Here is a 21,458-nt window from a genome sequence, read left to right on the forward strand (position 1 = left end):
TGTGTGAAATTTTAATGAATTACTGGCAGTCTAATGGTTTTCTTTCTTTTAAAAAAACCCCAAAAACCTATTTTAGAAATTTTAATAGCCCTAATGAGAATTTTTGATTAGTGTGTCATTCTCATCTGTTGCCGTTGATGGATTTCTGTTTTTTGTAGAGATGTTATTTACGCCCTCTGGGAGTTTTTATTTTATAATTAGAATGCTCTGTAAGCCTTACAGGTATGCTTCAGTGAATGCTCCTATGTAAACACAAATCTTTTTAGTCCTTAAAGGTAATTATATCTGACAATGGCAAATGCCAGGATGCTTATTTAAAGAAGGGGAAGGTTTCCAGTGTGTGTGTGGGGGGAGGCCTTTCAGATGCTTTACAATATTATGAGCTCTTTTCCTATAGACAGCAGGTATAAGCCTCAGGGGCTAAACTAAGAGAAATCTGCTTTTAATGCAAAGAGGGAGACTAAAAATAGATGCTAATCTTCCTTTGGTGGTCTTTTTCTCCTTCTCCCACCATCAGAGTTCAGGGCATTATTTCTCTACAGTCTGTTTGCTGCTGTCTTCCTTGTTCGAATCAGTTATTCCATAATCACCATGTGGGGGCTTCTCCAGGGACTCGGTCCACTGCAGTGCAGGGAATATTCTCCATTAGCGTGGTGAGATTGCCATGGAGACAGATAAGCTGGTGTCAGGTCTTGCCTAGTGTTGGGGATTTACAGTCCCCGGACGTGTTTGTGAGCCGGACAGTGTAGTTACCAGGACGCTTCTGGAAGTCATTTTCTCAGCCCTTTGAAGGGCAGTGGTGTTGGAAAACCGGCTCTTGGCTCCTCTCTGGGCAGGAGATGTGCTGCTTTAGTTACTGCGTGTTGTGGCTTTGTTCTTCTCCGTTGAAATGGCTGCTGTAAAAAATAATCCTGACGGCCTGACCTTTAGAATATAAACTGAAAAGAACTGGTTGTTTAGATGTAGCTTTGTAGGAGACATGTTAATGCTTTGATTGAGAGAATTGTTCAAGAGAAACCACAAAGTCTGCTGTAGGTTTCAAATACTGTTTTAATAATAATAAAAATAAACCTGAAAGGGACTTGCATGGCTATACCATGTTTTATTTTTGGAACTGAGCTCCAGCCACAAAGTTATTGTGAAGATCTCAGAAACACAAATCACAGAATAAGTAAAAATAGTAATTTATGTGCCAAGCCTACAAAGTTGCAAATTTGTCAGGGAGAGGAGGGGATAAGAGATGGACTTTAAACAATATTGCCTTTTGTGCTTTTTACATATGCTATCTTCATTTATCTTTAGAACAACCCTGTGATAAAGGCATTGTTATTTCCTCTCCTTTACAGAAAGTAAACCAAGAGAGGAAGCAGGAGATGGGCTTGTGATTAATGAGACCTGTTTAAAGGTACAATGTGGCTTTAGCGTCCTGCCATAGCACTGGAGATGACGGAGTCTCTTGACTACTTTCACAGTGCCTTGTAGCAGCATTGGCTAGCTTGCTGGATTTCTGCCATCTGGAACAACCCTTCCACTTGGTGATGCTGTAATTCCTTAATGGGAGAAGAGGGCAGCTTTAGGGGTAGTCAGGCCTGTGACTTTGGTTAGAACAGGTCACTTGCTGCTAAAGTTATAGAAGTCTATCCCCAGCCCCTGCCCACTCAGCTGAATCAAAACACACACTGGGCAGCTCCTTAGCTCACCCTAGCCTCATGATACCGTTGCCTCTTTGGCCATTTGAAACCAAAGAACACAGGGAATATGTCTCTTCCAGATGTTTTTGTATCTTACCTCTTTACTTGGAGTGAGTTGGCCTGTGGATAATGTGACCATGTTCTGGTTGGTGTTTGGTCTAGTATAGCTAAGAATTTCATCTTTGTCATGCCTAAGCTGGAAGATTAAATTCATACTGTATTGGATTGCCCTGTTCCCAAATTTTAGAAGCTAGAGCTAAAAAATTAGAGATACTGTCACAATCCAAGAAGAGGAAGGATATTTACCAAAGTGTTAGTGGTGAATTTCTCTGGGGAAGGAACAGAATTAGAAGGGAGGGGTGAAGGAGGACTTTCAAGTTTTAGTTGTATATTCCACATTGCTTGAGTTGTTTATGTTAAGAATGTATCCTGAATTATTTGTGTGGTTAGAATATCTATCTATCTATCTATCTATCTATCTATCTATCTATCTATCTCCGTCTATCTATCTATCTCTATCTAATATGTTTAAGAAAAAAAAAAAAAACCACGATACTGCTTTTATAGCCCATGGATTTAGCAGACTGTAGAGAATATAGATCCTTTAATTGGATGAAATCCAGTCTGCACACTAAGGTTGTTGATGGATATTTTAAGCCAGGAATTGGAACTGAATGAAATATTGATTTGGTTCAGGTTCAGTTCAAAGGCTACTCTGATATTCTGGTTTTGTTTCAGGTCAATAATTTTAGAAAAAAGGCTTAAGTATAGCACAGTCTTGTTGGAAAAGGAAAAAGGGTTGGCTCAATTTTATATTCAGCAAAGTAATAGTTTATTCTACGTTTTGCTTCAAGTTGCTGCTTCAAATGGAACTGTGATACAAAAGTGAAAACATTGGGTGTTAATTTTACTTGACATGGAGGCCCCATGTCGTATTTTGTGGTTATTCAGTGAGATAATGGAGTCATAAGCAGCAGAACTAAACTATGACAGTGTTTTGTTTATATTGAGATAAATGTGTACAGCGTTCAGGTGGGTTCCTTGAAGCATGATATATATTGTTAATGAAGCCACAGATTGAGATCTCAGTTACTCTATTATTTATTTATTTATTTATTTATTTTTTGAGACAAGGTCTCGCTCTTGGTGCCCAGGCTGGAGTGCAATGGCACTATCGCGGCTCACTGCAACCTTCGCCTCTCAGGTTCAAGCGATTCTTGTTCCTCAGCCTCCCAAATAGCTAGGATTACAGGTGTGCACCACCGCGCCCAGCTAATTTTTGTATTTTTGTACGAATACTGAATTTTCTATTTTTACTAGAGATGGTATTTCGCCATGTTGGCCAGGCTGATCTTGAATTCTGGCCTCAAGTTTTCTGCCCGTCTTGGCCTGAGCCACTGTGCCCTGCCTTCTGTCATTTATTTTTGAAAAACTCTCTGACTCAACGCAGTTTTCCTGGGGAATTTTCACAAAATGGATTTTGTGGGCTGAGAACTGGGGTGAGGCTTGGAATACTGCAGACACTCTGACTACTGACTGCAGCAAGATGATGGTAAACATTGTGATGGAAAAGTATGTTGGGTTTGGTTTTGCTTTCCAGGAAGATATTTGGGAGACTCAGTGGGGCCAGTAGTTTTCTTAGAATCCTTTTTATGCACTTTATGTCTTTGATGTTCTTGTTGGAGATAGCCACTGGCCAGCTTGTGAGCTGTACCTTTTCCATCAGTTTGATTGTCAAATTTGGCAATTCTTCCTTCGAAGGCCCCAACAAATGCTACTCTGCAGACTGAGAAGTCGTAGGTAGGATCTCTGCAAGATAGTCTAGATTGGCTGCATTTCTTTCCTAAGACTACCTGATATCACAGTAGATTATTCTATTTGAACTTTCCAGCAGAGCCAATTAATTCTGGCTTCTGGGGGAGACAGTGGTATTGAAATGTGAGCTTTTGCAGTGCTAGTCTTGGATCCAGGGCTACCCTGTCTTCTGACCTCAGATTCAGAGATTCTTGAATTCAGAGGATTTGAGCCTTACAGTGTTCTATCGAACAATGCCAGTGTGTTTCTTTACTTGGCTGTTTCCATTAATGAAACAGTGACATAATTAATTCATAATTAGGATGCCTTAGAGGTCTGTTTCCTTTTTAATCAATCACTAGAGAGAATATGACTCTAGTAAAGCCCCAGGATATTCCTCAACTAAAGCAAAATGAATGTAAAGAATTCAGGCATCTCTGCATGTTGGAGTAGCTTGGAACCGGTTTACTTCAGGGATGCATCTTGAGAGGGGAGATTTTACACAGTTCTCTTTTTCCTTAGACTTGTTTTAGCCAATTCACTAAGACCTTTCTTATCAAATAGAAAGAACACAAACTGTAACCACACAACAACCCTTTATTGTGTCCTCTGTGTATTTTTCACCAGGACTGGTTATTTTTAGTACTCTTCCTGGAGGGTTTCATACTCAATTTCTTTAATCCCCAACTCTGCTCGGCTATGTTTTGCAGGAGAAGCTGTGCCTGAGGATGAACAGATCAGTGCCAAGGACCAGAAGAACCTGGAGCCTTGTGATAACACCCCCATCATAGACAATATTGCTCCTGTTGTTGCTGGCATCTCTACAGAGGAGAAAGAGAAGTATGATGAAGAGATCTCCAGTCTCTACAGACAACTGGATGACAAGGTCTGTGGCCAGAGATTTATAGTTCTTACTCCGCTACAAAGATGAAAGAGGGCGGTCCCAGCTCCCCGTGGAGCTGATGTAGGGCTACAGCCCGATCTTTATGTCTGGTTTTCTAATACCTACCCTAGCACTTTAATGGTGCAGACTCAGGGAGCTTGATTCATGTGGATTGGAAATGTTAAAGGGAACTTGACTGAAAGAGCAGTGTGTTGGCCTAGACAGACAGGCAGTTGTTACTTAGAGTCTTGTCTTCTAGAGATTGGACTGGGCTGATTACTGCATGAAAGGCGGGGTGTGTGAGTGTCTGTGATCTTTAAGTCTCCTTTCCTTTCTTCTCTTCACCTCTTGGAAACTCCAGCAGTAGCCTCAGCTAGGGGCAAGGGTGGTGACTCCCAAAATTCAAGCATGTACTTTAATCATATAGCTATAAGGCTCTGGGATGAGAAACAGATAGTAGTGTGGTCTGATGGCTTTACCTAATTGGTGAAGCTCTTTTCACGGGTATATTCTTGAATGAAGTAGTTTGAACATGCTAATTAGGGATGTCCAATTTTATGACAAGCTTTTGGGACTCAAATAGTCATGTAAATGCACAAGTTGGCATAGAGGAAAAGAGGCGTTGGAGAACACTGGGAGAACCAATTAAAGGTTGGGTTAGGAATCCCAGAGGCATAAGAATTAAATTGATGTTTTATATGATCTTGGCATGTTGCCCTTGGAATATTCTAAATCCTTTCAGTTCACTTCATTTCATCAAGGTTGCTGATATTTTTAGTCTAATTTAATCTTTTCTATTGTGGTTCATCTCAGAGTGCTTAGGGACACCTCTGGCTTGTGTGAAACAGCTTTGTTATGTTAACATTGCCATTAATCTTACAGGCCTCTCTCTTTGGGGTAAAGCTCAGAGTCTGGTATAACCTTTGCAAGCCGAATGTGACTGGTTGCCTTAAGGAAGGTAGTTCTGCTTGTTTATGATTCCAAGAGCTTGCACTATAACCACAGCGTTATTCTGGGGTCATCCTACCCTTCTGAAAACACATTTAATAAAATATTCACACCCATGAGATGGGTTACTTGCCCTTTAGGCTCCAAGCATACCGTTATCTTCCATTTCTGTCTATGTATTTTATGCAGAGCTTCAAACAAAGAGAAAAAATAGATCAATAGTAAGTTAACAGTATATGCAATTTCTTGATTTCTCCAAGGAATTGCTATTGTTTAAACAGTAAAGAACATTAGACCATATGCATTTTTTTCTCATTTTAGAACCGATGGGCTCATTTTTAGTAATCGCAGAGAATCCTGGGTGAGAGGGTGAGAAGCTGTTTCTGTGCTCAGTTCTCTATGAATAGACGCCTGCATGGCGGAATCGGGATCATTTACCTCGGCAGCACAAGGAACTTTCATTGATCTGAGAGAGACTTTAGAGTCTCAAATCCAGCATACAAAATGTAGTGATTAGGACAGAGAGATGAAAATGCCATGTCCAAGGCATTCAGTTGGTAGCTGAAGAACTGGCTTGACAGTCTCTGTCTCCTGATGGTCAGCCTAGGCCATTTCGTTATGTCATTTTCCTACAGCATGTGCTTTGAAAATTCTGTAAGACCCACTGTTCGAGGCTAGTATTTGTGGTCCACCGCACAATGATGCTGAGAGATATGGGAGAGGACTGAGCCTAAAAACCTCAGCCTTAGGGGGCACCAGAGCTAATGGTTTGCCCTCAGTGACCCTTCCCATAGACTGCCTGATTATGTCTCACCAGCTGTCATTCTTAGGGGTCCTCCTCTGAAATGTTCTAGGAGGCACTTCCATGCTTCTGTTGACGTAGGTGGTTTGACACTTGAAGAATACATGAGGTGGGATATGGCCCCTTCTTAGTTTACTGAAAGGTAGAACAGGAGGTATTTAGGTCTGGGTGAGGCACTAGCCCAGGGTAGTTATGTGACTTACCCAAGGGTATGTCACACACAGGCAGCAGAGCTAGGATGAGGTTATATAAATCTTCTGACTCCCACCCAGTGCTCTTCCCATTTCACCCTCAGCCCTTTAAATGAGGACCTGGTCCACCTCAGTGAATCTGTTTAGGGTGTGGAGGGAGAAAGACCACACGGTTTCCTCCCAGCTGCCCCTTCTGTCCCTCCGTGCTGCCCCACCAGGGCACCAAGCACAGGTACTCTCCCGAGGCCATGCTGTGTGATGGGCAAGCATGCGCTGTGGAGTCAGACCTATGACAATGGCACTGAGACCCGGGCAGACTTGTGACGATAATGCTGAGTCCTGGCTGATGCCTGGCCCTGCTGAAGGTGCTTTTCTCATCTGTATCGTGGGACTCATATCTGTTACTTCGAAAGGTTGTGGTGAGGGTTAAAAGTTTCCGGTACATTGCACGTGCCCAGTAAATATTAGTTTCCTTCTTTCTCCTGGGCTGGACTGGGCTCTGCTTACTTCTGTGTGTGGTGTGGAAGGGGTGAGGTGCCAAGGGGGCCACCAGCAGAGACACATTGTGAACAAGTTGGCTCTGGCACTCCCTGTCTCTTAGTCCCTGTCCCTCTACACTACTGCTCTGCTCTTGGAGATCCTGACATGAACCAAGCTTAAACAGAAATGAAAGTTGATTATTTTTATGCAGATTACCATTGCAACAAAAACATCTTCATAATTAAAGGTGACCAGTGACCTGTTGACAACCGGGGTTGACCAGTTTCTCATTTATAAGGGTGTGCATGTTATTTTGTTTTATTTATCATTATTATTATTATTTGAGATGGAGTCTCGCTCTGTTGCCCAGGCTGGAGTCCAGTGGCACGATCTTGGTGCACTGCAACCTCCACCTCCCAGGTTCCAGCGATTCTCCTGCCTCAGCCTCCTGAGTAGCTGGGTCTACAGGCGCACAGCAGCACACCCAGCTAATTTTTGTATTTTTAGTAGAGATGGGGCTTCACCATGTTGGCCAGGGTGGTCTTGATTTCCTGACCTCATGATCCAGCTGCCTTGGCCTCCCAAAGTGCTGGGATTACAGCCCTGAGCCACCATGCCCGGCGCATTATTTCTTAATTTTTGAGATGGGGTCTGTTCTGTTGCACAGGCTAGAGTGCAGTGGTGAAATCACAGCTCACTGCAGCTTCAACTTTCCGGGCTCAAGCCATCCACCTGCCTCAACCTCCTGAGTAGCTGGGACTACAGGCACATACCACCACACTCAGCTAATTTTTTTTTTTTTTGTATGTTTTGTAGAGACAGGGATTTGCCATGTTGCTCAGGTTGGTCTCGGACTCCTGGGCTCAAGTGATCAAGCTGCCTTGGCCTCCGAAAGTGCTGGGATTATAGGCGTGAGCCACTGTACCTGGCCTCATGTTATTTCATGTATAAGAAAATTCAAGTATAAAATACTTTCTGAAAAGTACTTTAAAATCTGTTATCCATGGACTAGATCTTTAGAGCCGGCATCAGAGTGAGCATGCTTATGCATGTTCTAAGAGATGCAGTTGAATGTGTAGATATAAGCACAGCTTATTATTCTGGAAGTTTTGAAAGACTTTAAAAAAAAAAATCACAGTGGATCTCATTAATTCCTTAGGTAAGTTGCCTTAATAAAGGGTAAATGTAGTTTGGGAAATGTCTGTGATACAAGTGATTCACATCTTCTGTAATATCATCCTTGTTCTTCATCCTTCCCGGGTGGGGCCAGGGGCCCTTGGTTTTTCACTGTACCTTAAAAATCACTGCATCCCAGCTTGTCACCTGTTGGGAGGAAGCCTGCATCTTCAGGCTTTGAAATGAGCACAGTGTAAGGACAGAGTTTACTCCATTTCTCTCCTTTCATGGTTTATATCACTTGTAGTGCTTGTCCATTTGTCCCAGGAGAAGAGATGGTGGCTCTCCAATGGTAAACTCTTTGAATCCTTTATGCTAAGTTGTTTAATATTTAAGTGCTCAGGAACATAAACACAAAATCGGTCCTGGTAACTGACATGCTACATTTATAAAGTAGAAGAGAAAATATATCTACAGAATAGTCTTCTAGTTGTAGAAGTGCCAGTTTTTGGAGGTTTCATTCTGATATAATTTCCCTAACTCACCTGCCAGAAATATGATTCGTGCAGGAAAATAGAACCGTTAAAGAAACATTGGTGTAAAGAGTTCAGTAGAAACAGGATCTCTCTGAGCAGAAAAGCGAAGCCAAATGATATTCTACATAAAGGACAAGGAGATTCAAATCCTTTATGGCTGATTTTAGAATTTTCTTTCTCCATGGAAAGCATTAGTTTGTGACATTAAATTAACATGATTCAAATGTATGCATAGATACCGCCAAACAGGCTGGGGACTATCCCGTGGAACATTGAGGTTCTGTGACCCAGGCCCTTAAGTGTGGGTTGGATTTCATCTGTGGAAAAGGCAAAAGGCACAGTACAGGGTGCGTTTTTTTGGGCTGCTGATGAAAACACCTAGGCAGGACCTGGCACGAAGAAGTGCCCAAGGATGCTCAATTGAATCTGACGCTGTCTGTTGTTTAGACCCTCGAAGCCAGGTTGTTATCTTCCCAGGCTGTTTTAAATTTTATTTGAAGTCGTGAAAATAATGCAGGGGAGACTGTGTTTTTTATGTAGTTAGCCGTCATCTGTCTGCTGCTTAGCCTGCACTGGGGGTGGACCGAGTCTAAGGGGAGGTGGGGAGAGGTAGGCAGCAAATACCCTTGCTTTTGTGGCAGCAACACCTAGTGGCAGAAAATGAGAGAGAGAAGAGAGAATTTGCCTTTCCCACTTCAGTGGCAGCCGAGAAAGTAAGCATGAATGCTTCTGCCCCTCAGCTGCCCTGAGGTTTTTTTTGTTTTTTGGTTTTTTCGTTTGTTTGTTTGTTTTTAAATTGTTAAGAAAATTAACTTCCAGTCGAGAGGGAGGTCTTCCAGTGCCAAATCTCCAGTTCATGTTTCTCCGGTCTGAGAGGTTTGAAGTGGAAACGTTGGCTCTCCCTACCGATCCGGTGGTAGCACTCCTGCTTACTGATGTGTTTGACAAGACTTGGGACAATAATATATGATAGTGCAGCTAGATAGAAATTCACTCCTTTATTTTTTGAATTAGGAATTTCACTCTTAACATCTTTGAATTAGAAGGGATATCTCTAACGTCCCTTTCAGTTCCCAAACTCTAGATCTCTGATTTCTCAATGAGCAGGAATTGAGTTGAATGTGCAGGATATTACATTTCCAGAATATTCAGCTGTTTCATCTGCTGAGAAAGGTGGGTGAAGAGGTATTTTAAGTGAATGAGATCTCGGAACCTGCCTGCTTTCTGTGCGGCAACGCCACACCATTCCTTCCTTCTTATTAGCAAGCTTATGGTAGTCGCCTGTCATTGGGAGACTGGGATATCAAAAATGACATAACTAACAAAAAAAACCAAACATGATGTTTCGTTTCAGGATGATGAAATTAACCAGCAGAGCCAGCTGGCTGAAAAGCTGAAGCAACAGATGTTGGATCAGGACGAGGTAAAGAATGCAATATATTTTTTTTCCACAAAGTTCTTCTATTACTCTTTGTTGTTGATGTTTATTCAGGAATTTAATTGGCAAAGAAGCTTTTCATAATCACAGAATCATGTGGAAATTTCTTGGTAGATTTCCCTTCACTGCCTCTTACAAGCTGATTATCACTGAATTTAGAAAATACATGTCTGACTTTCAAAAACCCCTGATGTTTTGAGATTGAGTAGCCAGTGGCTACACTTCGTCCTGGAAGGGCAGAGACCTTTGGTTGGGTGATCAGGCAAGGATGATCCTTTCTTATTTTTATTTGTTTTGAGACAGGGTCTCTCTGTTGTCCAGGCTGGAATGCAGTGGTGCAATCATGGCTCACTGCAACCTCCAGGGCTCAAGTGATCTTCCCGCGTAAGACTCTCAAGTAGCTAAGACTGCAAGAGTGTGCCACCATACCTAGCTAGTTTTTTAATATTTTAAGACAGAGTTTCTCTGTGTTGCTAAGGGTGATCTTGAACTCCTGGTCTCAAGCATGCCTCCTGCCTTGGCTCCCAAAGCACTGGGATTACAGGTGTGAGCCACCACACCTGGCCTTGGGCAAGGATGATTCTGCCTCCAAATACCCAGCAATACTGTGTCCTGTTGTTTGAGTCCTACTTCAGTTTTGCAATCAGCTGGCTCAGATCTTTGATATACACCATGTTCTCCTGCTGTCCTGTAGGGATACACAAACAAAAACAAAAATAGAAGGTAGAGGAGGGGAAGGCAAAGAGAACGGGGCCCGAGTACTGCGCCAGCATGTATTTAATACACTAAAAAGGAGGCAAATTGTTTTCAGTCTCTCCCCAAAGGCATTCAGTTCTTCAGTAAGTGTTTTTATTACACTGTGTTTCGCCAAGTATTTTACAAACAAGAACCTAAGCAAAGGATAGCCAGCCAACCTATCAAACATGCACAATTAATAATTCCCTTGCTGAGGACCGTTTAAGTGTTGTTCTCTTTTGTGCTTTAAGCTGCTTTCTGCTTCGTTGCTGAAATGCTATGGATTGAATCCCACTGTGCAATGACAGCAGGTGCCTGGGTTCCTGTCCTCAGTCCCAGGCCTCTGTAGGCATAAAGGACTCTGTAACCATTTCCTTCCTCTTTGTTCCTCTTCATCTCTTTAGGGCAATGATTACCTCCCCTGCCCAAACACTTCCCTTGATAGAGAGACAAGCTACACTTTTATAATCAGGTGAACCATATTTCCTTATTCTCTCTCTCTTAGCTATAGTCGAGGCCTTCCATTTGCTTGAGTTTCCTGCCCTCTACCTCCCATTCTACTCCAGTCTCCCCAACATTGGCACAGCTGCTTGAGATAAACTTTCCTTCTTGTTACTGTTAAAACTCCTTAACATTTTTATTTTTCTATACTATCAAGGCAGTATCTGTTCAATAAAGGAAAACCAATATAGGAACAAAGATAGTGAGAGCATCGGCAAGCCCAGATATTTGCTTTTAACTAATGATAATGTTTGGGGTACATCCTTCTATATCTTCATGATGGTTGTTAAAAAAAGGTGACCGATCACTCTTGTACACTGTTATAGTTGATTGTGAAGTCAACCTGTTTACAATGTGAAATCCTGATAACATGTAAAAACTATGTAAGTGTTATTCGTTGTCATTTCCTTGGAAATGACTCAGATCTTTTGTTTGTTTGTTTGTTTATTTATTATTTAGATGAAGTCTCACTCTGTTGCCCGGGCTGGAGTGCAGTGGCATGATCTCGGCTCCCTACAACCTCTGCCTCCCGGGTTCAAGCGATTCTCCTGCCTCAGCCTCCCGAATAGCTGGGATTATAGGTGTGCACTACCACACCCAGCTATTTTTTTTTTGTATTTTTAGTAGAGATGGGATTTTGCCATGTTGGCCAGGCTGTTCTTGAACTCCTGACCTCAGGTGATCCACCTGCCTTGGCTTCTCAAAGTGCTGAGATTACAGGCATGAGCCACTGCGCCTGGCCCCATCCTTTGCTTAAAATATGGAATAGCTATAAAATGCAGTGATTTTTGATGTGTGATTCATTCTTTGAGTTAAGGGTATACAGCTGTAAACTAACAACAACAACAACAACAAAAACAACATATGAAAAACAACATACAAAACAAAACACATGCGCACAAAGCAGATTTTTGCAATAAGAGCATATCTGCCTTTTTCTTTTATTTTTTTATTGTCTGGACCATACAGTGGGGTTTCCCATCATCCTGAACTTTTCCAACTTGTTTTCTTATATCTGGTTTTTAAATTACTTACTTTTGGATACAGCACAGAACATAAACATTTGAACATTAGATTCACAAGTTCCATGCCATCTCATTTTCCCAGCTTTTAGCTTCCACAAGAAGAGATTATGAGAAGATACAGGAGGAACTGACACGTCTCCAGATTGAAAATGAGGCAGCCAAGGATGAGGTGAAAGAAGTTCTCCAGGCCCTGGAGGAGCTGGCTGTCAATTATGACCAGAAATCACAGGAAGTGGAGGATAAGACCAGGGCCAATGAGCAGCTGACAGATGAGCTGGCCCAGAAAACGGTTGGAGCATTTGTGTCTAGGGGGTGGGACTTCCTTGGCTGCCATTCCTGTACTCATATTGATATTCATTGACAGACATGGTATAAGGAGGCAGTAGCTGAATAGTTATTCAGTGTTAGATGCATTCCCTGAGGTCCCTCCAACAATTGAAATACTTCATGCAAGTGACTTTTGTTCACTCATCCTGGAACTGCACATCATGACTGTTTTATATCCAGAGAGTTGATAACATTAGTGGGGATGCTTTGTGGGAATAGTCACAAGAGTGCAGACTTTGGAGCCAGAAAAATCTTAGTTACAAGTCTGACTTCATAACTCTTAGACCTTAGCTGAGACAGTTAAGCTTCGTGAGTATTCATTCCCTTATCTGTAAAAATGGTGATGATAACATGCTGCTTGCATGGTGTGAGGATTAGTGACAGTCTATGTAAAGCACTTAGTGCACATCTGTGCATATGCTACAGTATCAATACATACATCTCAAAGCATTGCTACTGGCAAGAGTGCGGTCCCGTGGAAGATATGGACTTCACTCTTCTTGCTTATACCCTCCTGAATGAATTCCATTCCCTCCAGTCAGCTTCTTGTCCTGGCTGTTACCTTCAGGAGCCTGGAACTAAGCTGCCCTTGTTTGTTTGTTTGCTGTTCTGTTTTAAGCCAGTGCTTCAGCCTGCACATTCCCTTATTTCCAGATTCTCCAAATGAAAGACGCCATAGGTTCTGCAGTGAGCTAGCGGTAGCAGGAGCAGTGAGTGTTTGGCATGGCGGGGTGGAATATGTCCTTTTCTACCTGGAAAATGGGTGGTGGAGAAGCTGACTGGCTCTAACCTGCTGTCCTTAGTACCTCTGCCCAGTGGCCTGGTGTCCTGGGCTTGTGCCCAGCCTGCTTTGTGGAAAGCATCCAGTTTAAAAAGAAGTAGCAGATGGCGCAGGAGAATGCTGATCTGCCGACTGTGAGGCTGACAGGAAATGCTCCTCACGGCATACATTCAGCTGCATGGAGGAAGACTTTTCTAGCAGCTTCCCAAGATGGGGACTACTGCCTCTGAGGATTTTAAAAACAAGATGACATAAGCAGTTGGCAATACCAAACAAAATAAAACAAACTCATTCCGAAGTGGCTTAGGAAAGGGGGCGACTTAGATTTCCTCTGCTTAGTGTTTTCTATCGGATTATTTTAATTAGTCCTTCATATTACTTGCTTCTTAAAACAATGAAACATTTTTCATAATACAGTTTTTAATTTGTCATGAAACCAAAGTATTACTAGATTGGTGTAGAAGGCTATTAAAATTATACAGATTGTTTAAAAATGCTGTAGCTGCATATGGGAGAATTTTATAAATAGATAACCGTTTTCCTGATGTTGAATGTTAGTTAAGAATACATACCTTTTGGCAAGATACATGAAGGATGAAAAAGAGAAGAGTTTATTAAAGTTTGACAAGAAAATAGAGCTTCTGCTATATAATGAGAAACCAACTATTTGTTGGTTTTTAATAAGTAACCTATTGTTGGTTTGTAATAAGTAACCTAATTTTGAAAAAAGATGAGTGTTTTTAATTCAGCTTCACTCTGAAAATTTGAAGACTTTTTTTTTTGAAGTTGTTTTCTAAACTTATTAAACTACCTCTTGGCCATCTATTCTAGACCCATCTGTCTTTATCAATTTAGGTGGGAATATGGAGGTGGCCCAGGGAGCAGGTTTGTTTAGGAGTGGAGGTGGGGACCCTTGCAGGTAAGTTTAGACCCTGAAATGAAACAGATAGGACTAACATAGAATATCTGGTAAGTAGGAAGATGCAATTACATGTTATAAACTTAAGGACTTCTTTTTTGGCTTTTACTTATTTTTAATAACTTATTTCCCTGACTTGGAATTGTCATCTGATATGTAGACATATAATGTATCAGGCCATGTGATATAACTTGTTGATAAAGAGTTCATCTTCTTATCCAAGAATGCAGTGCTATGCGAGAGTTTGCCTTAAAAGAATTCTTAGGTTGAAGTCATGTAAGTCATGTCAAAGAACTCCATTCTACATGATGGTGTTATGTGTAATGTGGAGTGTATGAAATTGATGGGCAACTCTTTGAATCTGTTGTTGAAATTTGTTTTTCAGACTACATTAACAACCACGCAGAGAGAGCTGAGCCAGCTACAAGAGCTTAGCAACCACCAGAAGAAAAGGGCAACTGAGATTCTGAATTTGCTGTTGAAAGATCTGGGGGAGATTGGTGGAATTATTGGCACCAATGATGTGAAAACTGTAAGCCAGCCCTTCGTTTATCTTCTCTACCTGCTCCTATCAAGTTAGCAGGGTCTGTGCTTGACTCTTTTAAGCATTCAATGCTTAGCACTGTGCTTCGCATCTGCCATGTGCTGGTTAATGTTTGAATGAATGAAAAAAGGGCTAATTGAATGACTGAGTGAATTGTTTGTTGGGGTGAGGAGGAGGAGAAAAAAAATGATCTTTCAGGTCTAGGCAATGTCTTCAAATCTTGGTTGGCTTTGTGTAAATTGGTTTATTTCTCAAACTTATTTCCTAATGTTGCAGAAGTTTGGAATTAAATCGCTTAAGCAACAGTTCTAGTCTCAGAATTGTGTTTTTCCTTTTCTAAAAGAACCCAGTGGAGTGAAAATTCTCCAACAAGTTGACGTGAAAGTATTAGGATTCTAACAGTGGCTTAAGCAATAAAATCATATTTAATTATTCACAATATGAGAAGTCTAAAATCTTGCTACTCAGGGTATGATCTTCCTCGCCTAGGAGCTTATTGGAACTACAGCCTCTCAGGCCCCACTCAGACCTATTGAATCAAAATCTGCACTTTAACAAGATTCTCCAGGTGATTCTTTATGCTTATTAAAGTTTGAGAACCAAATTTTGGTTTGGTGCCATGGCTCAACGATGTCAAATTCTCAGGCTTTTTCTCTATTTCCTTTCTCCTGTCCTCAGCCTGTTTCCTTTTCATAATCCAGATGATTGTGCCTCATGGTAGCAAAATAGCTGCTGTAGTACCGATCATCACATCCTCACTCAACCACATCCAAGGCTTAATCCAGGAGGGAAATGTATCCCAGAAGTCCCCAGGAGACATATCCTTACACTTCATTGGCCAGAATTGGATCACATGACCACTCCACATTTCTGGGAAAGCAAAGGGGAATAGGATTACTATAATTGGCATAAATCAATCATCCAATCATGATGAATCCCTTGGGGTTGTACACATTGTTGTTCTTGTTTTTTGTTTTTTGTTTTTTTGTTTTTTGTTTTTTTTTTTTTAAGACAGTGTTTTGCTTTTGTCGCCCAGGCTGGAGTGCAGTGGCACAATCTCAGCTCACTGCAACCTCTGCCTCCTGGGTTCAAGCAATTCTCATGCCTCAGTCTGCTGAGTAGCTGGGATTACAGGCATGTGCCACCAGGCCCTGCTAATTTTTGTATTATTATTATTTTTTTAAGTAGAGGCGGGGTTTCTCCATGTTGGCCAGGCTGGTCTCAAATTCCTGGCCTCAAGTGTTTTGCTCGCCTCTGCCTCCCAAAGTGCTGGGAATACAGGCGTGAGCCACCACATCTGGCCATTGGTGCTGTTGACAGCAAGAAAGTCAGAGATGTGGGGATAATAGGGGTGGTATAAAGCTGTCCAGAAGCTAGGAATAGAAGGAAGAGATAGAATTAAAAATGGTATCAGCCAAGAACAGGTAACAATTTGCTGGAATATAGAAAGGCCAATTGTTGTCATTAACCAAAAAAAAGGATAGAGACATTTTTAAAACAAAACAAAGCTTTATGGAGGCATAATTTACATAAAGCTGCACATATTTAAAGTATGCAGTCTGAGAAATTTTGACATATGTGTACAGTCATGAAACCATCAGCACCATTAAGATAATGAATGTGTCCATCTCTCCCAAAAGTATGTGGGGGAGGTTTCTGGTCTCTCTATTTTGTTTCATGGATCAAATCTTTCTGCCAATACCACAATGTTTTGATCACCATAGCTTTATAATAATATAGCCTGTTATACAAAGGAGTCATTGACGAATATATGTTGATTTTGTTGAGCTGGGGAATGGTATTACATTGCTTACCTTACATGTCACAATTTCCTGAAACCAAATTCTTTGAATTTAGCCATTTTGTCTTTAAAAGGCTGAACTCTACATCAGTCTGCTTAGTGGGAACACTCAAGTTGTGAGTTGGGATTGTTAAATACTGGAAAATGCTCCCAAGATCAGGCTTCTTTTGTAGACTATTTCTGGGAAATGTTGAAAGCCCTTTTTGGATGGCGTAACAGGTCTCAGCTTAGAGTACATGACCTCTCATAAACGTAACCATTCTTTCATGGAACATTCATTGTAACCGATTATTTCATAAATCCTTGTGAATGAATCTAATTCTAGCACAGACTTCTCAGATACGATAGAGTTAATCTTATTAAGCTTCAGTTTGGTGATTTTGTATTTGAAGATTTAATTTTTTGAACCATACATTGGTGTTGAGCAATAAAATTTGATGTGAGGTGATTAAGTGGCCTCAAAATATGAAGGTGGAGTTGATTTATGGGAAGTTGATGCTTGCTGCTGATAACGATAAAGGAAGAAGGTATTTTTATGCTAAGTTCTAAAATAGAGCTGATGAAAATGCTAATGAAATCAGGAGTGTCTGGGTGCTTCAGTATTGAAAAAAGAGTCTTTACTTTTGGGACTCTGAAGTATGATTGAGATTGAGATTATTTTTAAATAATCAATTGCATGTTTTTGAGATTATTTTTGGATTCCAGACATTGGATGTCCTAGTTAATTTCATTGATAGCCCTCATTTATATCATTCTTGTTTTTTTCGTATAATTATGAGTTCATCATTAGGGTGATGAGAGCCAATGGAGTAGTATGACTTTGGGTGAGTCACTGTGCTTCTTTGGGCTTCATTTTTCTAATTTATAAAATGACAAGATAAGCTCAGACAATATCGAAGATTGTCATCTCAGAAATTACATGACTTCTGCACATTTGTTTTAGATTTATCCTTATAGGTACAGGTACTTTTCTTATTGGTCATAACTGTGAATTGACATGGTAATTCTTTTGATATAGGAGAATGAACAGATCAAGGAAATTTTCTTCACTGGTTTTGTATTTTTGTTCCTAAAATGCCATTTAATTTTCACAAGGTCCTTCCTGGTAGGACTCTGGGATGGGGGGAAAATGTGGCCCTTGGAGCCTTCCCCAGTCCATAGTTCTAGAATATGACAGCTCTGAACAGCCAGAAAACAGAAAAACCCATATATCCTCAGCTCAATCATGTCTTGAAACATTTCCAGAGTCCAGTCATTTTGTCTCATCAACAAAACAAGATGAGTCCAGCGTATAACAAGATGAGCCCAGTGATAGCTTTATCCGAGTTTATGAGTGAGCCTTCTCTTCCTTTCATGTACTGGTGGCACTGAACTGTCAAGAGAAGTATGATGAGGTCCATACATTTGGAAAGGAGAGCTTTATTTTTCATAAAGGGTTGCAGGCTGCAGGATGACCATTCTTACAGGTTGGGAAGTGTAACCTCTGGCCAGAAGCCAGAAATAAGCACTTTGAGGGTGGAAAGAATAAGAAAGGGATTTATGTTTTTCACAGGGTGGCCAAATATACTTATTCAACAGATTACAGGAGGAGTTATGAAGATTCATGAAGGAGTGGCATGTGCATGTATAGTAGGAAAACATGTATGCAACATGGGTCCATGTTCACTTTGGTTTAGAGACTTAACATTTAAATGTATTATAATTAGGCCCTATACATCAAAGGGTAAAGCAGAGGACATGAAGGCTCTCTGTGTGCAGCCTTAGTAGCCTGCCCAGAACCAGAACCGCTTCGTGGTTGGTGGTCTCTTGTTGGGGAAGGAACACTGGTTGGTGGTTGTGTTGAAATTGCAAAAGAGAAGGGCAGGGGCAGGCCGTGGTTGATATCAGCAGTGAAGCAGTGGAGTGAATATTTCAAAAGGGCTGGCTTCTGTTTAAACCTTGGGGAAGAAGGCCTACTGCCGATTGGCGAGGGAGGGGGTGTGACCAGGCGTTTCCAATTTCACAATCTGTCATGGCCTGGAACTCGGTATTTAACATTCCTCTGGGGTCTCCTTGGCCACGAGGGGGTGTGTTCAGTCATTTGGGGGTTTAGGATTTTATTTTTATTTCTTGGGGCCTACCTTACCTCACTACCTTCAAAGGAATCTAGCCAGAAACTGAATAGAAAGTTGAGGTAGAGTAAATGAACTGAATTGGACTCACTGCCTAATTTTCATTTGGCCCACACTGACTTGTAGGCCTTTAGATGTGAACATGCACCTTACTTACCTTGGGTGTGGTCTAGGAATGGCAGTAGTTCATCATCTTGCACAGCCACTCCATGCTTGAGAGACGGGGTAGGGAGGTGGAGAGGTGGGGGCGACTCCCTGTATAGGCAGGTAGAAGCAGCAGGCCACATCTTCCAAACATTTCATGACGGTGCGGTCTTTTCTCCTGGGTTGGTCATTGATACTGGATCCCATGGTCTAGTATGTACCTCTGGGGCATTATCAGACTCTGGGACAGTTATAAATAACATTTCAGCACAAACTGATTATTTTTTTTTTTGAAATAACAGTGTCCTAAAATTACTGGAAACCTTTGAACATGAAACCACTAAATATATGAACTCTGTAGTGGTAAGAAACCTCACAGTTAAAAACCATTTGTTAGGGGTATTGTTTTTATCCATCAGGCACAAACTCAAAATCTCCTTTTAGATCTCCAAGGACAAGAACTGGCTTCAGAAGTTATAGCTCTGGTTTGGAAGAAGAAATGTCTAGCTCTCATTTTGGAGGAAGCCCATCTTTATACATATCTATATTTTTACTCTTCCTCAATTTACATGGGATCTGGGCATAAAAGACAAAGTGTCCTACTTTAACAGACCTGGAAAAGAAGAGGGATTCATTCTCTTCCCAGGGTGCCAGAGCTGCTGGCTTAGCAGCGTTTTCCTACCAGGAGCTGGTATAGGCTGTGAATTCCATGTGGAAGAGATGGATTTTACCTTATCTCTCTGCAGAAACTGGACAAGATGTAAGATACACCTGGTCAGGCTCAGAAAGGTGTTTCTCATCCCTCACCTACACTGGACTAAAGACAATGGCAGAACACACTGAACTTGAAGATTGCATGCTTTGGAATAGAAAAGGAATGTACTGAGGAAGGGTGTTGGTAGGCAGATCTTTGGCAGTCGGAAGTAAAATGGGTTTAACAAGGACCTCCATGAAGGTAGAGTCAGAAATAGATACTTGTCAATTTTCTTGCTGTTGACATACATTCTGCAGTATTATTGACACTGGAGTCACTTGACGTGTACTATCGTTGAATTTTTTTTTAAATTTTTAATTTTGATTTCAATAGATTTTTGGAGGACAGGTGGTGTTTGGTTACATGGATAAGTTCTTTAGTGGTGATTTCTGAGATTTTGGTGCACCCATCACCTAAGCAGTGTACACTGTACCCAATATGTACTCTTTTATCCCTCACCCCACTTCCCACCCTTTCCTCCATGTCCCCAAAGTCCGTTGTATCATTCTTATGCCTTTGTGTCCTCATAGCTAGCTTTCACTTATAAGTGAGAATATATGATGTTTGGTTTCCCGCTCTTGAGTTATTAATACTTCACTTAGAATAATGGTCTCCAATTCCACCTAGGTTGCTGCGAATGCCACTATTTCGTTCCTTTTTATGGCTGAGTAGTATTCCATGATTTTATATGTGTATATATATATATACACATACACACACACACCCCCACATTTTCTTTATCTACTCGTTACTGATGGGCATTTGGGCTGGTTCCATATTTTTGAAATTGCGAATTGTGCTGCCATGAACATGCATGTCTTTTTCATATAATGACATCTTTTCCTCTGGGTAGATACCCAGTAGTAGGATTGCTGGATCGAGTGGCAGATCTACTTTTAGTTCTTTAAAGAATCTCCACATTGTTTTCCATAGTGGTTGTACTAGTTTACATTCCCACCAGCAGTGTAAAAGCATTCCCTTTTCATCACATCCATGCCAACATCTATTATTTTTTAATTTTTTTGATTATGGCCAGTCTTGCAGAAGCAAGGTGGTTTCACATTGTGGTTTTGATTTGCATTTCACTGATAATTAATGATGTTGAGCCTTTTCCATATGTTTGTTGGCCATTTATATTGTTGTTGAATTCTTATGGTAAGGTTGATGCCAAATTACAGGAACTCAGCAGTGTCTAGTGTACTTCATATTTGCTACCAAATTTCAAGGCTGATGCCTGATTCCATTTTTTTAGCCCTTAAATGTTTATTGAACAGATAGTTATATGATGAGTGAATGACAGCAATAACGACATAAGTGGGCACTCGGGAGTGTACTGTGGAACATCAAAAAACCATGGTTGGAGTCATTGTATTTCAACCAATGGAAGCCTCTGTTTCTGCGCCGGATTCTGGACGAGGTTCTTTGTTTTCTCTTAAGGTGCTAGGCTGCCCTCTGGTGGCTAAACAAAATATGCACACAGTTACTTGTTCATTTGGTCAATTGCTCTTAAAGACCCTGTTTGCATTGAGCCAATGGGTTTCTATCCCAAGTATCTTGCTTCAACTTTTGTTTCCAGTAGAGCTTTGAAACTTAGAAACCAAATATAGATCATGCAGGAATTCTGGCTGTCAGAATCTTCTCTTCTAAGGTGGATTTAGACTGTTGTTCTCAGAGGATCTTAAATAATGAGCTAGATTACTGTCTGCTTGAAAGGAGCAGGTGTGAAAAGGCAAAGGAAAATAGACTAGTAGTAGTAATGAAAAGTTATGCTGAGAAACCTTCATCAAGAAGCCCTTTGGTAATTCATAGTACATTCTTATTCATTCGATTTTCTATTTAATTGAGGACTAAACATGGAAACACCTTTTTATTTCGATCCTTGTTTATAGAAACATATTCAAGGCATTATACTACTTCTCTACCTGAATAAGCACACT

The 21,458-nt window shown here is 41.0% G+C and overlaps 1 protein-coding gene across 1 annotated transcript in view; it reads left to right on the forward strand.

Moving 5' to 3' along the window:
• Positions 1-21,458, forward strand: part of KIF5C (kinesin family member 5C) — a 152,215-nt gene that overhangs the window by 94,565 nt on the left and 36,192 nt on the right. The window contains exons 12-15 of the mRNA XM_028830683.2: positions 4,196-4,371; positions 9,796-9,864; positions 12,223-12,429; positions 14,553-14,699. Of these exons, the coding sequence (XP_028686516.1) occupies positions 4,196-4,371; positions 9,796-9,864; positions 12,223-12,429; positions 14,553-14,699 (599 nt within the window). The remainder of the gene's footprint in view (positions 1-4,195; positions 4,372-9,795; positions 9,865-12,222; positions 12,430-14,552; positions 14,700-21,458) is intronic.

This window comes from Macaca mulatta, chromosome 12 (assembly GCF_049350105.2).
Source record: "Macaca mulatta isolate MMU2019108-1 chromosome 12, T2T-MMU8v2.0, whole genome shotgun sequence".
In the NCBI taxonomy this organism is placed as follows: Eukaryota; Metazoa; Chordata; class Mammalia; order Primates; family Cercopithecidae; genus Macaca; species Macaca mulatta.